Source organism: Orussus abietinus, unplaced genomic scaffold (assembly GCF_000612105.2).
Source record: "Orussus abietinus isolate OABI.00-Male unplaced genomic scaffold, Oabi_2.0 scaffold36, whole genome shotgun sequence".
Lineage (NCBI taxonomy): Eukaryota > Metazoa > Arthropoda > Insecta > Hymenoptera > Orussidae > Orussus > Orussus abietinus.
Window position 1 is genome coordinate 14,271 of NW_019394241.1, and position 17,538 is coordinate 31,808.

The 17,538-nt window shown below is 40.7% G+C and overlaps 1 protein-coding gene across 1 annotated transcript in view; it reads right to left on the reverse strand.

The window, feature by feature from the left end:
- The window catches only part of LOC105695862 (protein trachealess), a 31,882-nt gene that overhangs the window by 12,520 nt on the left and 1,824 nt on the right, over positions 1-17,538 (reverse strand). Inside the window, exons 2-4 of the mRNA XM_023432285.1 lie at positions 4,281-4,357; positions 3,217-3,306; positions 286-478 (exon numbers count right to left, since the gene is read on the reverse strand). Of these exons, the coding sequence (XP_023288053.1) occupies positions 286-478; positions 3,217-3,306; positions 4,281-4,357 (360 nt within the window). The remainder of the gene's footprint in view (positions 1-285; positions 479-3,216; positions 3,307-4,280; positions 4,358-17,538) is intronic.

Below are 17,538 nucleotides of genomic sequence, written 5' to 3' on the forward strand. Positions count from 1 at the left end.
ATTATTGTATGAAAGCGACCGGTGGAGTATGCCATTTGGTACAATATCCAATATAACTCGATATAGCTGTCAATATAAAATCGAACGTCGACACGTAGGCATTTAGAAAAATCTTCTTTATCGACGTCGACCAAGTTCCTCGACGTGTTTCACTTCACCTTAAAGTGACGCTTCGAAACTAGCGTTAATAATAAACCTCGTTCATAAAGGGGAAAAGCGTTTTAGCGGGACAACGTTGTTGTATGAAAAATCGATATTTAATCATTAACATTAACGGGACATTACCGTCAGGATTTGCCGTGGAAGACGATCCGTGCTCTTCCGACGCAGCGGAACTAGGCGATGCGAGGCCGGAACTCGAAGATTGAGGACCGGAAGAACTGGTGGCTGAAGATAGTCCGAGGCCCAACTGTTCGGCAACCTCGGCGTGGTCTTGGTGGTGAACGTAGTCGAACACACTCGATCCAGTCATTTCTACCTGAAATGATTCAACATTGAACGGGTGCATCCTTCGGTTCAAACGTGCCATTCCTTCTTCCCCGTTCGAAAAAACCCCGGAATTTAATTTAAGGGATTTTTATTTAAGTACTAAGAGATTACACCGATTTTAAACAATACGGAAAGGTAATTCTTTTTCTAAGGCGATTAACTTGTAACTTACTAGACTGACTAGCGACTTACTTACTTAAGTACTAAGAGATTGCAACCATTCTAAACAATACAGAAAGTTAATTCTTTTTCTAAGGCGATTAACTTGTAACCATCAGTCAAAGATGAAACATTTCATTGAATGTAGATATTTCGTTCCGGGAATGGAGAACATATTTGAATTTTCTCTTTAAGTAAATTATTGTTTTACCTTATATGGTATACAATTTAATCCAGGGGGGGGGGGGCGGAGCTTATGGAAATTCCATCATTTTGCATAATCATTTGCGGTTGGGTTTTCGCATTCAAAAGGCGACTCGTCATTTAAGTACGGTCCACCTTTAATCTTAACACCCTGTACACCGTACTGCCCTCGTTTAATTAATTCAGCGATCACTTAGCAATTGTGATGCGTGCATTCTGATGTACGCCCTAATAATGCGCACACTCGGCAAAAGCAGGCATCGCCGAGGACGCTAGACTTCAAAACGGAAAACAATAGTTAGTCAATAACACGAGCGAAGGTTCTGAATACTCAATCGAAGCGGCTCAATCGGGAACAGAAAATGGTGCAAGAGAATCTCGAGCTATGTCATTTTGAGCGGCAGGATTAGCGACATTTTCATTGCATCCTTGCTGTCGTCCTTTCCCTCCCCCCCCCCAAAAAAAAAAAAACAATAGTCCATATATCCAGATAGTGTTTAACAGTAACAGAGAAATATACTTCATCCATATGTATCATCTAACCATTCTTAAAATTCTTCTTGAATAGAAGGCTCCGTTTATGAAAATTATATCTTTCGGGTCTGGGCTCAATTTCTCGTCCCGGAAATAGAATTACGGCCGAAAGATACAGTTCCTTGTAATTCCTGAACGTATTTTCGCAAATCTTAAGGTTCGGCAAATTCAAGCTGCTCTAGCAAGAGATATCGCAACTTACTTGCCCGTGGATCCGAGCTTTAACATTTTCCATCGCAACAACTACGCGGATACCATTCGGTATCCATATGAACGGATTTCGGAGTCACTAAATTCAATCCATACGCTAAGTACGAGCATATCCGTGGGAGCTGTAGGTATACCGACCGCCGACATTATTCTTGCATCGAGAAGTAACCGCGACACCTTAGTTACAAATGCCCGGTTAATTTCCAACAAAAGAACCTCCCTCCGTGATGTCTCATCATCCCTTCAAAAGTGAACTTTCGGCCGGCTCTCGAAACCTCGCGGAAAAGGTAGAGAGCGCATCCGTCTATCCGCCATGTTTGGGGCAGCGACGGCAGCAGTTTCCAGAATCTCCGAAACATCCTTCCAGAATCTCCATCATCATCCCTTCAAAAGTCAACTTTCGGCGGCTCTCGAAACCTCGCGGAAAAGGTAGAGAGCGCATCCGTCTATCCGCCATGTTTGTGGCAGCGACGGCAGCAGTTTCCAGAATCTCCGAAACATCCTTCCAGAATCTCCATCATCATCCCTTCAAAAGTCAATTTTCGGCCGGCTCTCGAAACCTCGCGGAAAAGGTGGAAAGCGCATCCAGTCTATCCGCCATGTTTGTGGCAGCGACGGCAGCAGTTTCCAGAATCTCCGAAACATCCTTCCAGAATCTCCATCATCATCCCTTCAAAAGTCAATTTTCGGCCGGCTCTCGAAACCTCGCGGAAAAGGTGGAAAGCGCATCCATCTATCCGTCATGTTTGTGGCAGCGACGGCAGCAGTTACCATAATCTCCGAAACACCCTTCCAGAATCTCCATCATCATCCCTTCAAAAGTGAACTTTCGGCGGCTCTCGAAACCTCGCGGAAAAGGTAGAGAGCGCATCCATCTATCCGCCATGTTTGTGGCAGCGACGGCAGCAGTTACCATAATCTCCGAAACACCCTTCCAGAATCTCCATGATCATCCCTTCAAAAGTCAACTTCCGGCCGGCCCTCGAAACCTGGCGGAAAAGGTAGAGAGCGCATCCATCTATCCGCCATGTTTGTGGCAGCGACGGCAGCAGTTTCCAGAATCTCCGAAACACCCTATTGATTGCCCCGAGGGTCTCGCGGAACCGAGTCGGTACCGGGCCCCCCGCCCCGCGTCCCGTCCCGCTCGGTGCCCGTCCACCTTCGGCGGGCTCGGCATTAGGAATGGCGAACACGCCGCCGTGCAGAGGCTACGTGAGCGGCATGCAACCACCCCCTCCCCTCCGCCCCCGCGCCCCGCGGCCGCCGGTCGTGCCGATGCCAGCAGCCAGTATGGCCGCCAACTCACCCAACCTTTTCCTCTTTTCCTCCCTTGACCTCCCCCCGTCGTCGCCGCCGCGACTCTCCTTGCCCTTCTGCGCCGCCTCCGCCCACACCTCCGGCTACCGATCCCCTCGCCTCCGCCCCAACGGCGGCGACCGGAGGGAGAGGGGGAGGGCTCGCATACGTGCCACCCCCTCGCGTGCACGCTGTCTTATGCGCCTCTCTCTCTCCCTGCACCCGGATCCGCACGGCTTCCGCGCCTCTGCGCATTCCCGCCCCTCCCGGCACTCCCACTCTCGCTCGGGGGTGGGACCGCGGATGACGTATAGAGAGACTCACCTGGGAGAGACCGAGGTAGATGGAGACCGTCTCGGAAATGTACAGGAATCGCCCGTCCGCCGCCACGGCCATCGCGAACCCGTCCAGAGACTGCAACAGGAAAGAGGTTGCTGGTCAGACCTCAGGGCTTGGCGGGGTCGCGGGTGACCAAGGGTATCTTTGGGAGATGGATGAAGTGGCGTGGGTCTTTTTGGCGGGTTGGGAGTCGAGGAGTAACGTATCGCCGAGATCGGGAGGCTTTGAAGATGGAACGGTAGAGTTATGTGGTACGGGGTGTACGTCGGCTGCGTTGTTTTATCAGTAAGACCGGAGACAATGCAGTTTAAAATGGTAGGAATAATACCTGGGATGTATTTTCTTGGAATTGAAATGATCTTATTGCCTGTGCGATGATTTTATGAAGTCGATTGCACGAAGTAACGCAAGAAAATGTAACGCCTGTGATCGATCCCATAAAAAGTTGCCGCAGAATTTGAAATCAGGGATCTTGGATCTTTTCTGATTTATCTAGGGAAGAGCTACTTGCGAAAATTATGATTCCGATCCTACGTGACCGAAACATCTCCTGTCGGTACAAATAACCTAAAACGCTTTTAATTTTGTGACTTAGGTACACAACGTGCAACGACAATCTAATGCGCGTGTTATACGGAATATGACGGTTTTTACGTGATACCGAGCAGCGGATGCGCCAGCAGATGATCATTTTTCATTGCAAAGTTTCACCGAAGAGATCTCTCGGCATTACATAAGAGAAAATCCCAGGATCGTACATCCCTAAAGTAGGACCGACTTCGATACGTGGCGTATCTCCTTGTACTACTTCGTGGTTTATAGTAGGGTCTCAAAATGGAACGAGATGCTTCGTTAGTTCAGACGTATGCACTAAATGAATGAACAAGAACGAGAGGTAAATGATTAGTTATATATTTGTTATAAAATGCGTTTTGATTGGTTATACGAAATAATAGGAACCAATTCCATAATGAATGGTAGAATGAATATTAGCTGCAATGGCGTGAAAGGCGAGATGACGGGCGCGTTTAGGCACACAGGGTACTCACCTGAAGAATGTGGGTACCTTGGTACTGCTCGAACATGTCCACGGCCAAGGATGCCGGGGACCTCACTCGGTTCGAACCTGCAATAAAATATACGCGTACGTCAGGGTCCATCGATTGAAATACACTTCCTAAGCATTAGACCATGTTCCGTAATGTATCATAGCCATCAATAAATGTATGCAAATCATAATGCATCGACCGCGTTTCATTATTTCAGACTCAATTACCGTTCATTATGACATTGCTAGATTAACAAGCCGCAAATGTACGATACTTTCGAAGCAAAAAGATCTTGAACATTAGATTCTATACCGCTCACGATATGGTTTCCCTTACGTTACATAATTGTATTGGAAACATTGTATGCAATTGTTTGATCTATGTCCAGAACGATCACACATAAAAGAAGAATCGGTGATTACGTCGTCTAACATGGGACATTGGTCTCGAGAACTCTAACCAGTTATAACTTCACAATTACTCTGCAAAGTATCTTATAAAGAGAGTACGTTCCGAATCAGTTCCAAAATATCCCACCAATCGCATAATTCTTTTCATTGTATATTTTCCCTTATATTGTAGATATATTTGCCCTGGGCATTGTACATCCAACTGTCCGATATTTCGCCCTACATCTAGGACACCCTGGACCAATAGAAATCGAAGACCACGTTTTCCACCGGCCATGGTCCTCCGAAATGTCCATCTTTCCTGTTTATCCTATTCCGACATGAATCACTCCGATCGGAAACAACCCCTTCGACCCTTTTCGGGGCATCTCGCCCCTTGCTTGGCAAACAAGACGGACTCCTTCGACCCCATAATAATAATCCCCCTACCTCGGATTCCCTTAATGAAAGACTTAGAAGATTCGATCGAACTCCGCGCTCCTCCTAATCTGGTAAGTCCGCCCGGATGAGGCTAAGGCCCCGGTCGCGGCCTTGGGGGTGCTGCGCCCCCGCAACGCCTTTCGGTCAACAAGTTTCGGATTCTGATATTTCTGCCATATACCGACCTAATCCCGCGTAATCTCATTCGAAACTCGGACCTTGACGAACCTTTGTTCCAGCACCAGTCCGAAGTGTGCCGAATGCGACACACCCCTGCACTGCTGGACCCATTGGAATCTATGCGACCTCTAAGCCCCATATGGATAGGATATTTGGGCACCGCTATTGATCCTTCAACCTTTCCCCCTTCGGGATGATAAACAAAATGTGACAGCACGCTAGTAGATTTTCAACCACCAGTTCACCATTTTCCTATAGGTCATCAGTAAAATCTACTTTTATGTCGCATATTGACTATAAATGTTTTAGCTTCGAAATAACGACTGAGTATATCTCCAAACAGTGCACCCTTATAGGTATCTAACTGGTCTGAAGAAGAATTTAAATTTCCTATCGAGGCTATATTTCTACAACTGTAGTAAAGATAAAGGCTCCTGGAATTTGACAAAGACCAATTCTTTAGGTCCTTCGTCAGGTTTGGGACCTGTACACGAAACAGAACGTGCTCTTCACGTTAAGGCGATATGAAATCATCAAAGTAGTTGACAAAATGAATAAAATGAAACGTCAAAATATTTATTAAACTTTTCTCCAAACTGGGCGCACCGAAACATTAGAAACTTTAACGCGTGATTATGGAGGCTCTAAGGAAAAACGCAATGCGCATAAAATTTCATTTTTCCGAAAAAAAAATGTGATTTTGGTACTAGTCTAGGCTAAAGAAAAAAAACATTTTTTGAGAAATGAAATTTCACGAGCGTTCTTCCTTAGAGCCTTCATAATGACGTACTAAAGTTTCAAATGATTCGGTGCACCCAGTTTGAAGAAAAATTTTATAAATATTTTGAGGTTTTACGTATATAAAATGACCCTTTCATATCAGCTTAAGATACTGTATTAATTTGGATTTGTAATTTCATAATGGTGAATTCATCTACTTTTAATCGGGAACTCACCCATGGCGGTTCATTTGACCCTTATATAACAATATAGGTTACTTAGTTGAACATCGAAGGTTTTTTTCTACATTTGTCTATCGATTTGGTTTTTAGAATTCGTTACGTTTTTTTTTTAAATTGTGATAAAAACAGTTAATAGAATTCTAATAAAATTAATGTATTGTGGAAAAGAAGTGTCTTGTAGCAGGATTCAATTTATAGACCTTAAAAAGGGTCTCGATTATTTAGCGATATTATTCAATGCCTTGTGAAATGAAGTGTAATTTTATTAATTAGACTGAAAAGAAATGTTTATTGTACGTAAGGTGTTTTTCTTATATATATATATGGGTTAAGCCATCAAATTTTCGATAAAACATAATTCGAAGCACCAACTGCTCCTGCTTCCCTTCGGGACCGATCGAGGGGGCTTTCCTTCTTACGAGGAAACAATGAGACGAAGGAAGGACCTGCGAAAGTTACTCGTGTCGTCCTGAAATTTGTATGTGTTTCGTCGGTCAGCTGCCCCCGTCCATAAATCCTCCCCTAACATCTCACACCCTCCCGCTGGCTATCACAATATTTTGATAAATATATAAAACATGTTTTATGGCGCGAGCTGCGACCCGTAACTCAGCGATATTTATTTTGGAAGGATAGAAAAATACCGGTGGTTAACTATTGGAGAGTCAGTCCATCCGAGGCCTTCGGTTATTACCCGAAAATCAATATAGATAACTATTCGGGACAACAAATTACAGGTATTTTATCTCGCAACCTCAAAGAAGATGTTTCATTTGATCGATTCATTTAGCTAGCACGTAACACGAACAAAATAGGACTTGCAAAAAACCCATAAATTCTCTATTCACCAACGCAATTGCTTAACTTAGAAAGTTGAAGTTATAAAATTAAATATCAGAAACAAAAAAAGCTCTTGTTCTATCCTTTACCATTGTCGTCGAAAAGAAATCTTTCCTTCGATCGTCTAAATAAATGGCTAAGGTAGCCAGAAATGGTAATTCGTCCAAGCACCCACTTCCTATTCGGGTCACTGACAAGACAAAGAAAGCAGTAAATATTATCAGGCAGGTTGCACCCTTAGCCTGATTTTGTCTATCGCCATCGTAGATAAGTAATTCTGCGCAAGTGATAACTTGGCCGTAAACCATAAGAAATGTCAGGTGCCGCATCTTCACCTTCGAAGGTTCGACGAGAGAGAACGAGAGAGGGCCGTATCATGGTCCATTATCACGCGGCCGTAACTCGGGACCCTCCTGGCGTGAACACTGTCCCGCCTCCGGCGGAGACAACAAATTCGGCCATTTTTCATTAAATCCTAGTCCCCGGAGTCCGTTATAGGGGCGCGGGAAGGCGCGATATTATATTATACTTCTCATATGTTGCAGCCGTCTCGCTTCCTCTTTTTCGGGAGGCCAGGAGAACGCGGGCAGATGGAGTCGAATCTTCCGACGGCCAGGGGTGACGTCGTGACGTCGCACCCTAGTAATCCCCGGGTGCGGGACTCCTGTGTGGCTGGCTTTCAACGATTTACGAGCCGGCACCCCACCTCGCAGCTTGCAACTTGTTTCGTCTTCCTTGCGAGGTCCGAGGTGTTCCGGAAGTGAGGACAAACCGGCCGGATACGTTCCGCTTCCGGCCGCGCCTTGGTCGCTCATTGCGAGGACCGAAGGAGGTAAGGAGAATAACCGATTCCAGACACTGAGAAAAAAAGCTCATTGAACCAAAGAAATATTTTGCTACTCCAAACAATTATTTCACTCGAATAAACTCAAATAAGTGGTCGTCATTCCAAAGAAACGTTGCATCCAATTCAGTCGAATTTATTTCAGCCAAATAATTATTCCTCAAAGTAAGGAAATATTTCTTTGGTTTAATGATTATTTCTTTTCAAGGTAATTGTCGTGAGTATCGTGTTTCGCGGTACCTAAATGAGAATAGGGTCTCCAACGACTTGATTCCTACATCGAACGCGCTTTAAGAATATTTAGAGGAAATTGTAATTGTAACGAATTGTAATCATAATCAACTAATGTTTTGGATTGTAACATATAAATCATATAAATCATTTCATTGCGATTGGATATAATCGCGTCTTTTTTTTTGTACTCGTTTCGTCTGAGGGTAACAGTGGAAGGAAAATAGGTATGTGTTACATAATGTCTAATTGCTTGGGCACATAGATAACAGTAATTGCAAGGTAATCCAGGGTGCTAATGCACGTTAAAATGGCGTCATTCGCGTAAATCCATCGGTTCCAACCTTCGTCACTACAATCAGAGTGAAACGTTATTGCACGTCCCAAAGGGATGGGGATCGAATTCCCGAATGTAATACTCGTATCTTCGATATGAAGATTAATCGTTCGGGATCATAAAGCTATATCGGTAGGGTAGGTGTAACACAATAGGTACACTCGTTTAGCAAGAGTCCTTCGTTACGAGGAACGTCAACGCCATGATTACGAAGCTCTCATGGGAAGAAAGAAATATTTTTAGAAGTAGAAACGTATATTTATTTCCCCTATTTACGTACGAAGTATATCACAAACAGCCCTTCAATACGATTGGATACGGGCAAAGGGTTTTTATTAATTTTCTTGTATGTCGTTTCTTTCCTTTCAGAAGAAAGTGCACGTTTCCTTTTTCTCTTACTCCTTCGTGAATGTTACGCTGTTTTACATTGATGGTCTATCAAATGGGCACTCAGGATTCTCAAAAGCCCATTCCAGGCCTCCATCATCCCCATGATAGCCACCCTCTCTTTAGTCCACCCCTTTTCCTGTCCCGCCGCGACATGGACGCGCGACATATGTTCCTCGGTCGTGCACTTTCATCGTCAACTCGATTTTAACGAGGATTTAAAACTTTCACGCCTTCTCTCAGGCATATCTCTGAAAAACGATTGAATTAAGTAAGTAATTAACATTTTTTTATCGTTTTAAGAGGATATGAAAGAGTCAGCTTATATATATCTGAGAAGTCAAATCCTTGGTGAAAGTGTTCTCCGAATTGGGTGTACCGATTCGTTTCAAATTTTTCACGGGAATATGGAGGCACTAAAGTAAAACCTGAAATTCATAAAATTTCATTTTACATGAGAAATTGATTTACTTATCATGGATTAGAACCAACATGGCGTGGTCCGTGCACGTTTTCGATGTTTTACACTTCTTGGAGGCTTAAAATCGAAAACGAAGAGTTTCAGGACCTAGCTCGAACAATTTAGAATACCGTTCACTTCACCTTAAAGCGGGTTTTTTGTGGCAATCATTTTTATGTCTCCAAACTCTTTGTCATACTGTTGCAAGGACATAAAAATGTTCTTTGCCCTAAAGTGATTCTTCGTTAACATTAACATTATTCGTGGATTTCGTTGTCCTACTCGTAACGGGGAATTCATTTTAAGCGCTCATTTAATTCATGTTTGCAGTTATGTTTCGAAAATATGTTGCCTGTAGTTTGGATAACATTTTATTTTTTTAACGCCGTACAGCTACTTACTCATTCAGGCCGAAAACTGGACGACGCGGGTTTGACGCAACGGTCTCATAATTCAGTCGATTAGTTCTTCAGAGCGAGCACGGAAGAATTATGTTAAATTTCGGCGAGTAAGTTGGAAGCCAGTTGTACAGAAGTGGGACAAGTTCCGTCACATTTATCCGGGGCGAGATCTACAAGGATCTCTACATTTCTTGACTCGTGTCCTTTTACTTTCCATGGATAATTCTCCGCCAAGACAAAAAACGTGAGAATTGCCCCGTACGAATGACTTTTGCGGACAAACATCGTATACTTCATGTTAATTATATGATTACACAAAAAGGGAAAGTGTAATAAATTCATGAAACATCAACTAGAGGTTTTATTCAACAACGGAATAAATACTAAATTTATAATATATTCACAGATGTATTTAATGTACATCCTCTTTAATTTCACAAGTTAGTTTAGAAAGTGTCCTATTGTGTGTCATAAAATTCTAAACTTGATCGCACATTTACAAACATTGCATACCAATGTTAATCTTCATGTCAAATTTATAATTTTAATAGAGAGAAATTTAACTGTTATCAATGAAAACAAATGTTTCTAATGTACCACCTGAAACGACGCGTCACGATACCGACATTTATATTTATAACAACAGCTGTGTTGTACTACATTGAGTATTTTACAGAGTGGCATGTTTCATATGTCATTTCAGTGGAACGGTTACAAAGGAATCGAAGGAAAACTCAAGAAATCCCCAAAAGTCCGAAAAACTCATGAATTCCTTGGATTCATGACTTTAATACTGTAATCGACTACAGCGCCATCTGCTGTACTTTCTCACGGAATATGCAAGAATTTTATTACACGCATTTATGAAACTTCTCTCACATAAATCTGCAATGTCCGATTACCCTAGTATTCTAAATTGTTATACCTAGGTCCTGAAAATCTTCGTTTTTTATTATGACCTTTCAAAAGGCATAAAATATGTTTTGATAACGCCGTTTTGGTTCTGACTTGAGATAAATGAAAAAAAAATTTGTTTAATTCAAATTCAGGACTTCCACATTCACGCGGTAAAGTCTTCAAGAATTCGATATACCCAGTTTGGAGAAAAGTATTATAAGTACTATAACGCCTCTGAGGCCATTTTCACCGCACCTTAAATTGTAAAAGATTCAAAAACATTTCTAAGATCGTGTGATATCATTTAAACGGTAAAAAATTATTCGTGGTTGTTAACCTTTTAATATAGTTACATTGGTAATATTATCATACTATAATACGTTGTACTCTCATTGTAGTTACAGTCCTTGTTTACATATATTGTTTCAATGCTGTTTTTCTCGGATGTATATATTATTATATATCAAATTGAAATTATTTATGAATGAGTTTATGAATAAATATGAATATATGAATATATTTATAAATACCCATGAACAGCAACCTCCTCGTGGTGGGCCTAGGGAATTGGTAGTTCGACTTGCATGGAAGTGCAAGAGAAACATCAATTCGGGAATGGCTGCTCGAAAGATTCTTTTAACTGCATATAATTTTTGTTAAATACATATTTTATTGATGACAATTGATTTAATACAAATAATTCGATCACAAAAATATGTGAAATATATATTTGGCGCGAAACTCTACCGAGTTTCTTAACATATAGCTCAATGTAATCTCCTCGATTCTAATACTCGACTGTAAACCACGGCATAGATCATATAAAATTCAAGAACCTACTCGTCCTTTGCTTAAACAAATTGAATGATACTAAAGGGACGATAATTAGAGTATTGGTAACAGTGATCCAGTTAAGCGTTGCTTAATTAATCAGGTATGTTTAGTTAATCCCGGTATTTCATTTGGCAGTCGAGTTGCCGAGGGGTGTCAGTGGTTCTCGCATCCTAACTTGAGAATTTCTGACATCGTCTCATAACATATACATGGAACAATGTATAACATATATAAATATATTAAATTCTGTTATTTCAGCAAAACGTTTTTCCTTTCATATCACATCAATGAGACAAAGTCAATCTATCTAGACATTAATCCGATTTTAATATATTTTGTTAAGATTGATAAAACCGAACGTTTGCGCACACTTAAGGTGTAGAGTATAGTCAATAATTTTCCTAATCACAACTTGTGTCGTGGAATTTTTTTACAAAGTGAATCGAGGGATGCTGGAGAATTGAGAACCACAGTTTGTAACCCTCGCTTTCGGTCCCCTCGTCGTTAACTAGCCTCCAACTATGTTAAACACTGGTTTAAAGTCCGTGCTTTCTCGTCTCGGCCCTTCCCAGGATTTCGAAAATCCCACACGTAGCCATTGGCGAAAAACTCGGATTTCCACCTGTGCATCGAAACAAACGAGACGGAAAAATATTCCTTGATCTCTGTCCACAACCCTTATTTCGTAATTTCCATTCACTTATGAAAAAAGGTATTCCATTCAAATGCATTTACCTTTACACGTGGCTTGCTTCGTAGACCGGAAATAAATTTTCATCGAATTTTGTTTACAATGGTATTACATGATCAAATAAAAATCAATAAAAATCAAATAACAATAAAAATAAAAAGAAACAAAAATATACATTTCGTACCGATGCTTAAATATACGTTCATTAAATTGGCAGGATAAAAAAGAATACGTATCTGGTAATGGCTATTACAGTAGTTTCTTCAATTTAATATGGAGGGTTTGTTTCTTAGCGAAATGCTGATCATCTCGCGGATTTACGAGTTATTTGCATTAATGGCAGGACGCTTGCTTGTTCATGCTCTTTAAACCTAAATTCAAGGGAAATTGTCGTTCCGAGTTACTTACGAGAAACGTGTGGTACCTGTACGTTTCACGGTTCTATTTCAGGAGGATTGCTAAAAAAAATAATCTGCTTTGCATTATGTCGTATTTTTTCTTTCTTATCCCTCATTCCAAAATATTGTAAATTTATTCTTTCTATTTTCCGTTCATTCTCCGCTTTATTTCTGACGTCCATTTTCGGGAGACATTTCCACTTTCGCAAAGTGCCTCGTTCAACATGCTGTTGGAGATATTTGCCATTTTTTGAAAGGTCATTTCACAATCATGGTCCTGTTGTCTTCGCTGACTCAACTTGCTCCGATTTCGCGAAAATATATGAAATATATGATGTCGGATACTCATACATGGGAATTACGCAGAGGTAAAATCGGTTGCAAGCCATGTTAAGGTGAAGTGAAACTCCCCTTCAAATCAGTCGATTCGAATACAACACTTTTTTTTAAGGGTATTAGACCAAACTGACCGAAACTTTGACACATCCCACCTGATCATCTAAGAATTGTCCTGACACATTCAACACTTTTGAATAATTACTCATTTTTCGGACAAACAGAATTCAATCTAGCTAATTTTATACGTAAGCTTTGTAACTTAAATAACATTAAATTGATAAGGACGGTAATACTGTTTTTATACCTCGGAGGGCAACAACGCTAAAATGGTCCTGTCGATAAAATAAAGATAAAAAAATAAAACTAGTGACTGACAAAACAGATTATTGTTCACTCGAGATTTTTTTCATTACGTACGACTTTTCTCATTAAAATCGACCTCGTTGATCCGGACAAACTCGTTTCATAAAATCCGGTTAATAAACAATTTTATAGTCATTTGTCTAGCGTAGGTACGTGTAGCAGGTAATCTCTAGACAGGCCATTTGACAACCTTGACACGAAGGTCCTCCTTAAATTGTTTTACCGTGATTACGTAAGATCGTACATTTGACGTATGTGAAGTACACGCCTAAGGTTAAAACATTATACATATCTGTTCGTGAAAAGTATGTAACTTAGAACAACTATATTATTTTAGTGAACGAGACTTGCAAAATCGAAAAACATTCTACGAGGTAAATGTGCCGAATAAGCGACGAAGAAATGAAAATCAATGATTCGCGAGGAAGAAAAAAGAGCGAATCGTTAATATTAATTAACCATTATACATATCTATTCGTGAAAAGTATATAATCTAGAATAACGATATTATTTTAGTGACCGAGATTTGCAAAATCGAAAAACATTCTACGAGGTAAATGTGCCGAATAAGCGACGAAGAAATGAAAATCAATGATTTGTGACGAGCGAATCGTTAATAATAATTAACCATTACATATATCTATTCGTGAAAAGTATATAACTTAGAACAACTATATTATTTTAGTGAACGTGACTTGCAAAATCAAAAAAAATTCTACGAGGTAAATGTGCCGAACAAGCAACGAAGAAATGAAAATCAATGATTCGTGAGGAAGAAAAAAGAGCGAATCGTTAGTATTAATTAACCATTATACATATCTATTCGTGAAAAGTATATAATCCAGAATAACGATATTATTTTAGTGAACGAGACTTGCAAAATCAAAAAAAATTCTACGAGGTAAATGTGCCGAACAAGCGGCGAAGAAATGAAAATCAATGATTCGCAATGAAGAAAAAAGAGCGAATCGTTACTCGCTTCGGGGCGTTCGGAGAATTTGACTTCGTTAAGTTGGGAAAAACTCGTTTCGAGGCGGACCGATTGGCAGACATTCGGACGAGGGTAGACATGTCGCACTATGGGTTCGGTTTGACGAGGAGTCGCGCCGGCAGTGCGCGGATGGTGCGTAATTCGATTTCGTTAGTTTAGTTACATCGGCGGCTGGTAACCCGAAGAGTGTGTTGGGGTTGCCGTGATTAGATTTACATGTGGGTAGTGATGGGGTACCTAAGCCTTTATACGTCCCTCGCACTTCTATCCGCAAATATTAACCGAATTCAACTCCCACCCCTGCTTCCTCTCGCCTTTTTCAATGGGATATTTTCATTCAAAAATGTCATCCATTTCATGAAAATCGTTAATTCATAGGTACGAACGACGTTATTTAAATGTCTAAAAGTGAACGTCGAATCCTTCTGGTTGGTAACAATACAGATAGTTAAATGTTTCATTCTGGAGTATTTATTTTTTAAAAGCGTCTCTTTTATACCTCATTTTTACTTAACAGCGATGATTTCATTTTTATATCTTATGGTACTTGCACAACTTGTTATACGAATCGGATTGTTAAAGTGTTGTGAAATGTACTACATTGATCGACTGGTACCACGTGCGAGAATAAAAGCACGATTTAGAGTTTTATTGTTAGAGTAATGGTTGTTTATAATAATAAAAAATGTAGTACTACTTTGATCGACTGGTACCACGTACGAGAATAAAAGCAGGATTTAGATCAGAATACAAAGACCGCTTTGGATTTTGGAGCATCCGTTCGGGGCATAATTTTTATATTCTTATTACATACTCTTTAATTATTCAATGGCCTCTAAACGTACAATAAGTAACATAATAGATGAGCTAAATTATAACAGATTAAAATTCGTTTCCTCATTACTTATCTTATTAACATAAACATGTATTTTATTGCCGTTTTTATAGTCTGTTGTACATTGTTTAGTTCATTATATTGTTAGAGTAATGGTTGTATATAATAATAAAAAATGTAGTACTACTTTGATCGACTGGTACCACGTATGAGAATAAAAGCAGGATTTATATCAGAATACAAAGACCGCTTTGGATTTTGGAGCATCCGTTCGGGACACTTTTGTTTCCGAGCCACTGACTTTGGACGTCCCCGATTTTGGTGAAATGAACCGCGGATAAAGGAAGCGACCGATCTTATCGCTCGATTATTGGCGACAATACTCTATTACTATGTATCTGCGAATCTTTTGCCGGACGCTTGGTCACTCGGTCATATATATACGGGATATCTCCGAGGACCATCTATTACTGGCCTGTTTACGCCTCTTTCCTAAGAATCTGTGATTCTGCTTTCCAGAATTCATTCATCTCCCCGGCATGATGCCTTTCTGAATCCTCCCTTGTGCACTGACGTAGAAAAAGCAATTTTAAATTAGAATTACAAAAAAAAAAAAGTGAAAAAAATTGACAGCCCTTCTTAAAACGTTTTCTTAATACACAAATTCACTGAACCATTTCTTATCATTTCCCAGACACGCGCAAGATTTCTTCGAGCGGTGTCAAGATCCTTGATGTTTATAAAAGAAAACTTTCTTAAGTTTTATGACTGGTCATTCGATTATTTACAGGATGATGTGGTAGATCTGACATTTCTTTCTCCTCCATTCTTTATTCGCAACGAGCGCGCTTACCCGCCATTTTGAAGGCGGCGCAAATGAGATTTGTTTTTTAGGGTATTATAACACCTTAGAGATATGAAGAAAGTAAAGTTCCGAGAGTTTCACGATTGGTCACTTGGCTATTTACAGAATGATGTGGTAGATCTAGGGTTTCTTCTAGATCCATTCAGTCGGTTGCCGAATCGATTACGTGATTGGACTTTAGTTTGGTATCGGGTAACCGAGAAGCCATTGGCCGGACAATATTTTCAAAAAAGTAGACATTAACGATAACTCGGTACTCTTAATTGTATTGTTTCCGAGGCCCTAATTGACTGCAGAGTGACCCCCTGCGCCATCCGTGATTTCCGTGTCAACTAAACTTTCACCCCGAGACCTCATATTACCATTGTTTAAGCATAGCTGCGCATAAGACACTTTTTTCCCCCTTTTTCCCGTTCAAATGCGAGTTTATCGATTATCAGAGTGTTCTAGATTATCGTGCAATTATCCTGACCCTTTCGTTTCTCATATCAGAGCCTTAATTATATATCGATTGAAATATGAGAGCTCGACGCCATTTTGGTTCTGGTCTGGGCTAAGTTAAAAGTTCTTTTCGAAAAATCCTAATCTTGAAAACGTCAGGATAATTCCTAGGGGCTCACGAGTCATGTGTCAAAGTATCAGACGGTTCGATCAATACCATTAAAAAAAAGTGTCTTATTTGAATCAACCGATTTGAGGGGTTTCACACCACCTTAAACGTGCAGTTGACTTTGTGGGGCACTAAGCTCGGAACACAAGGTACACGTCTTCCAATACACTCTTCCATACAACTCTGGATAACTCATAGGAAATACGTGAACGCGTCAATGGAATGTCACCGAAGTCACATCACGCTTGACTTCCTGTTGGTCCCATCCCCTAAGAACATTCGGTGAAGCGAAATATGCCAGTTACGTACCTACGAACGTCCTGCCCACCCGCTTCACATCAGGAACAACTCTCTCCCACCCGAGCTCTCTTCCCCGGAGTTAGAAGCTGATCTGTCAAAAAGCATCAGAGACAGGCGCGCCTCGAAAAACCCCACGGCAAACAGAGCCAATCGTCCATGAGATGAACATGCGTCAAAAGCACCGATAGTTGCAGCGGTTCCGTAACCGCAATGGAAACAAAAACGGAAACGTACTCCCGTATACGTATTTCCAGCGCTAGAAGTTCCTATCATGGTAATCACTTCTTGACGAACGAACTGAAGTTTGTTAATAATTCGAAATTCACAAACAAGTCAAAAGCACCGATAGTTGCAGCGGTTCCGTAACCGCAATGGAAACAAAAACGGAAACGTACTCCCGTATACGTATTTCCAGCTCTAGAAGTTCCTATCACTGTAAGTACTTCTTCATGAACGAGCTGAAGAAGTTTGTTAATAATTTGAAATTCACAAGCAAGTCAAAAGCACCGATAGTTGCAGCGGTTCCGTAACCGCAATGGAAACAAAAACGGAAACGTGCTCTCGTATACGTATTTCCAGCGCTAGAAGTTCCTATCATGGTAATCACTTCTTGACGAACAAACTGAAGAAGTTTGTTAATAATTCGAAATTCATAAGTAATTC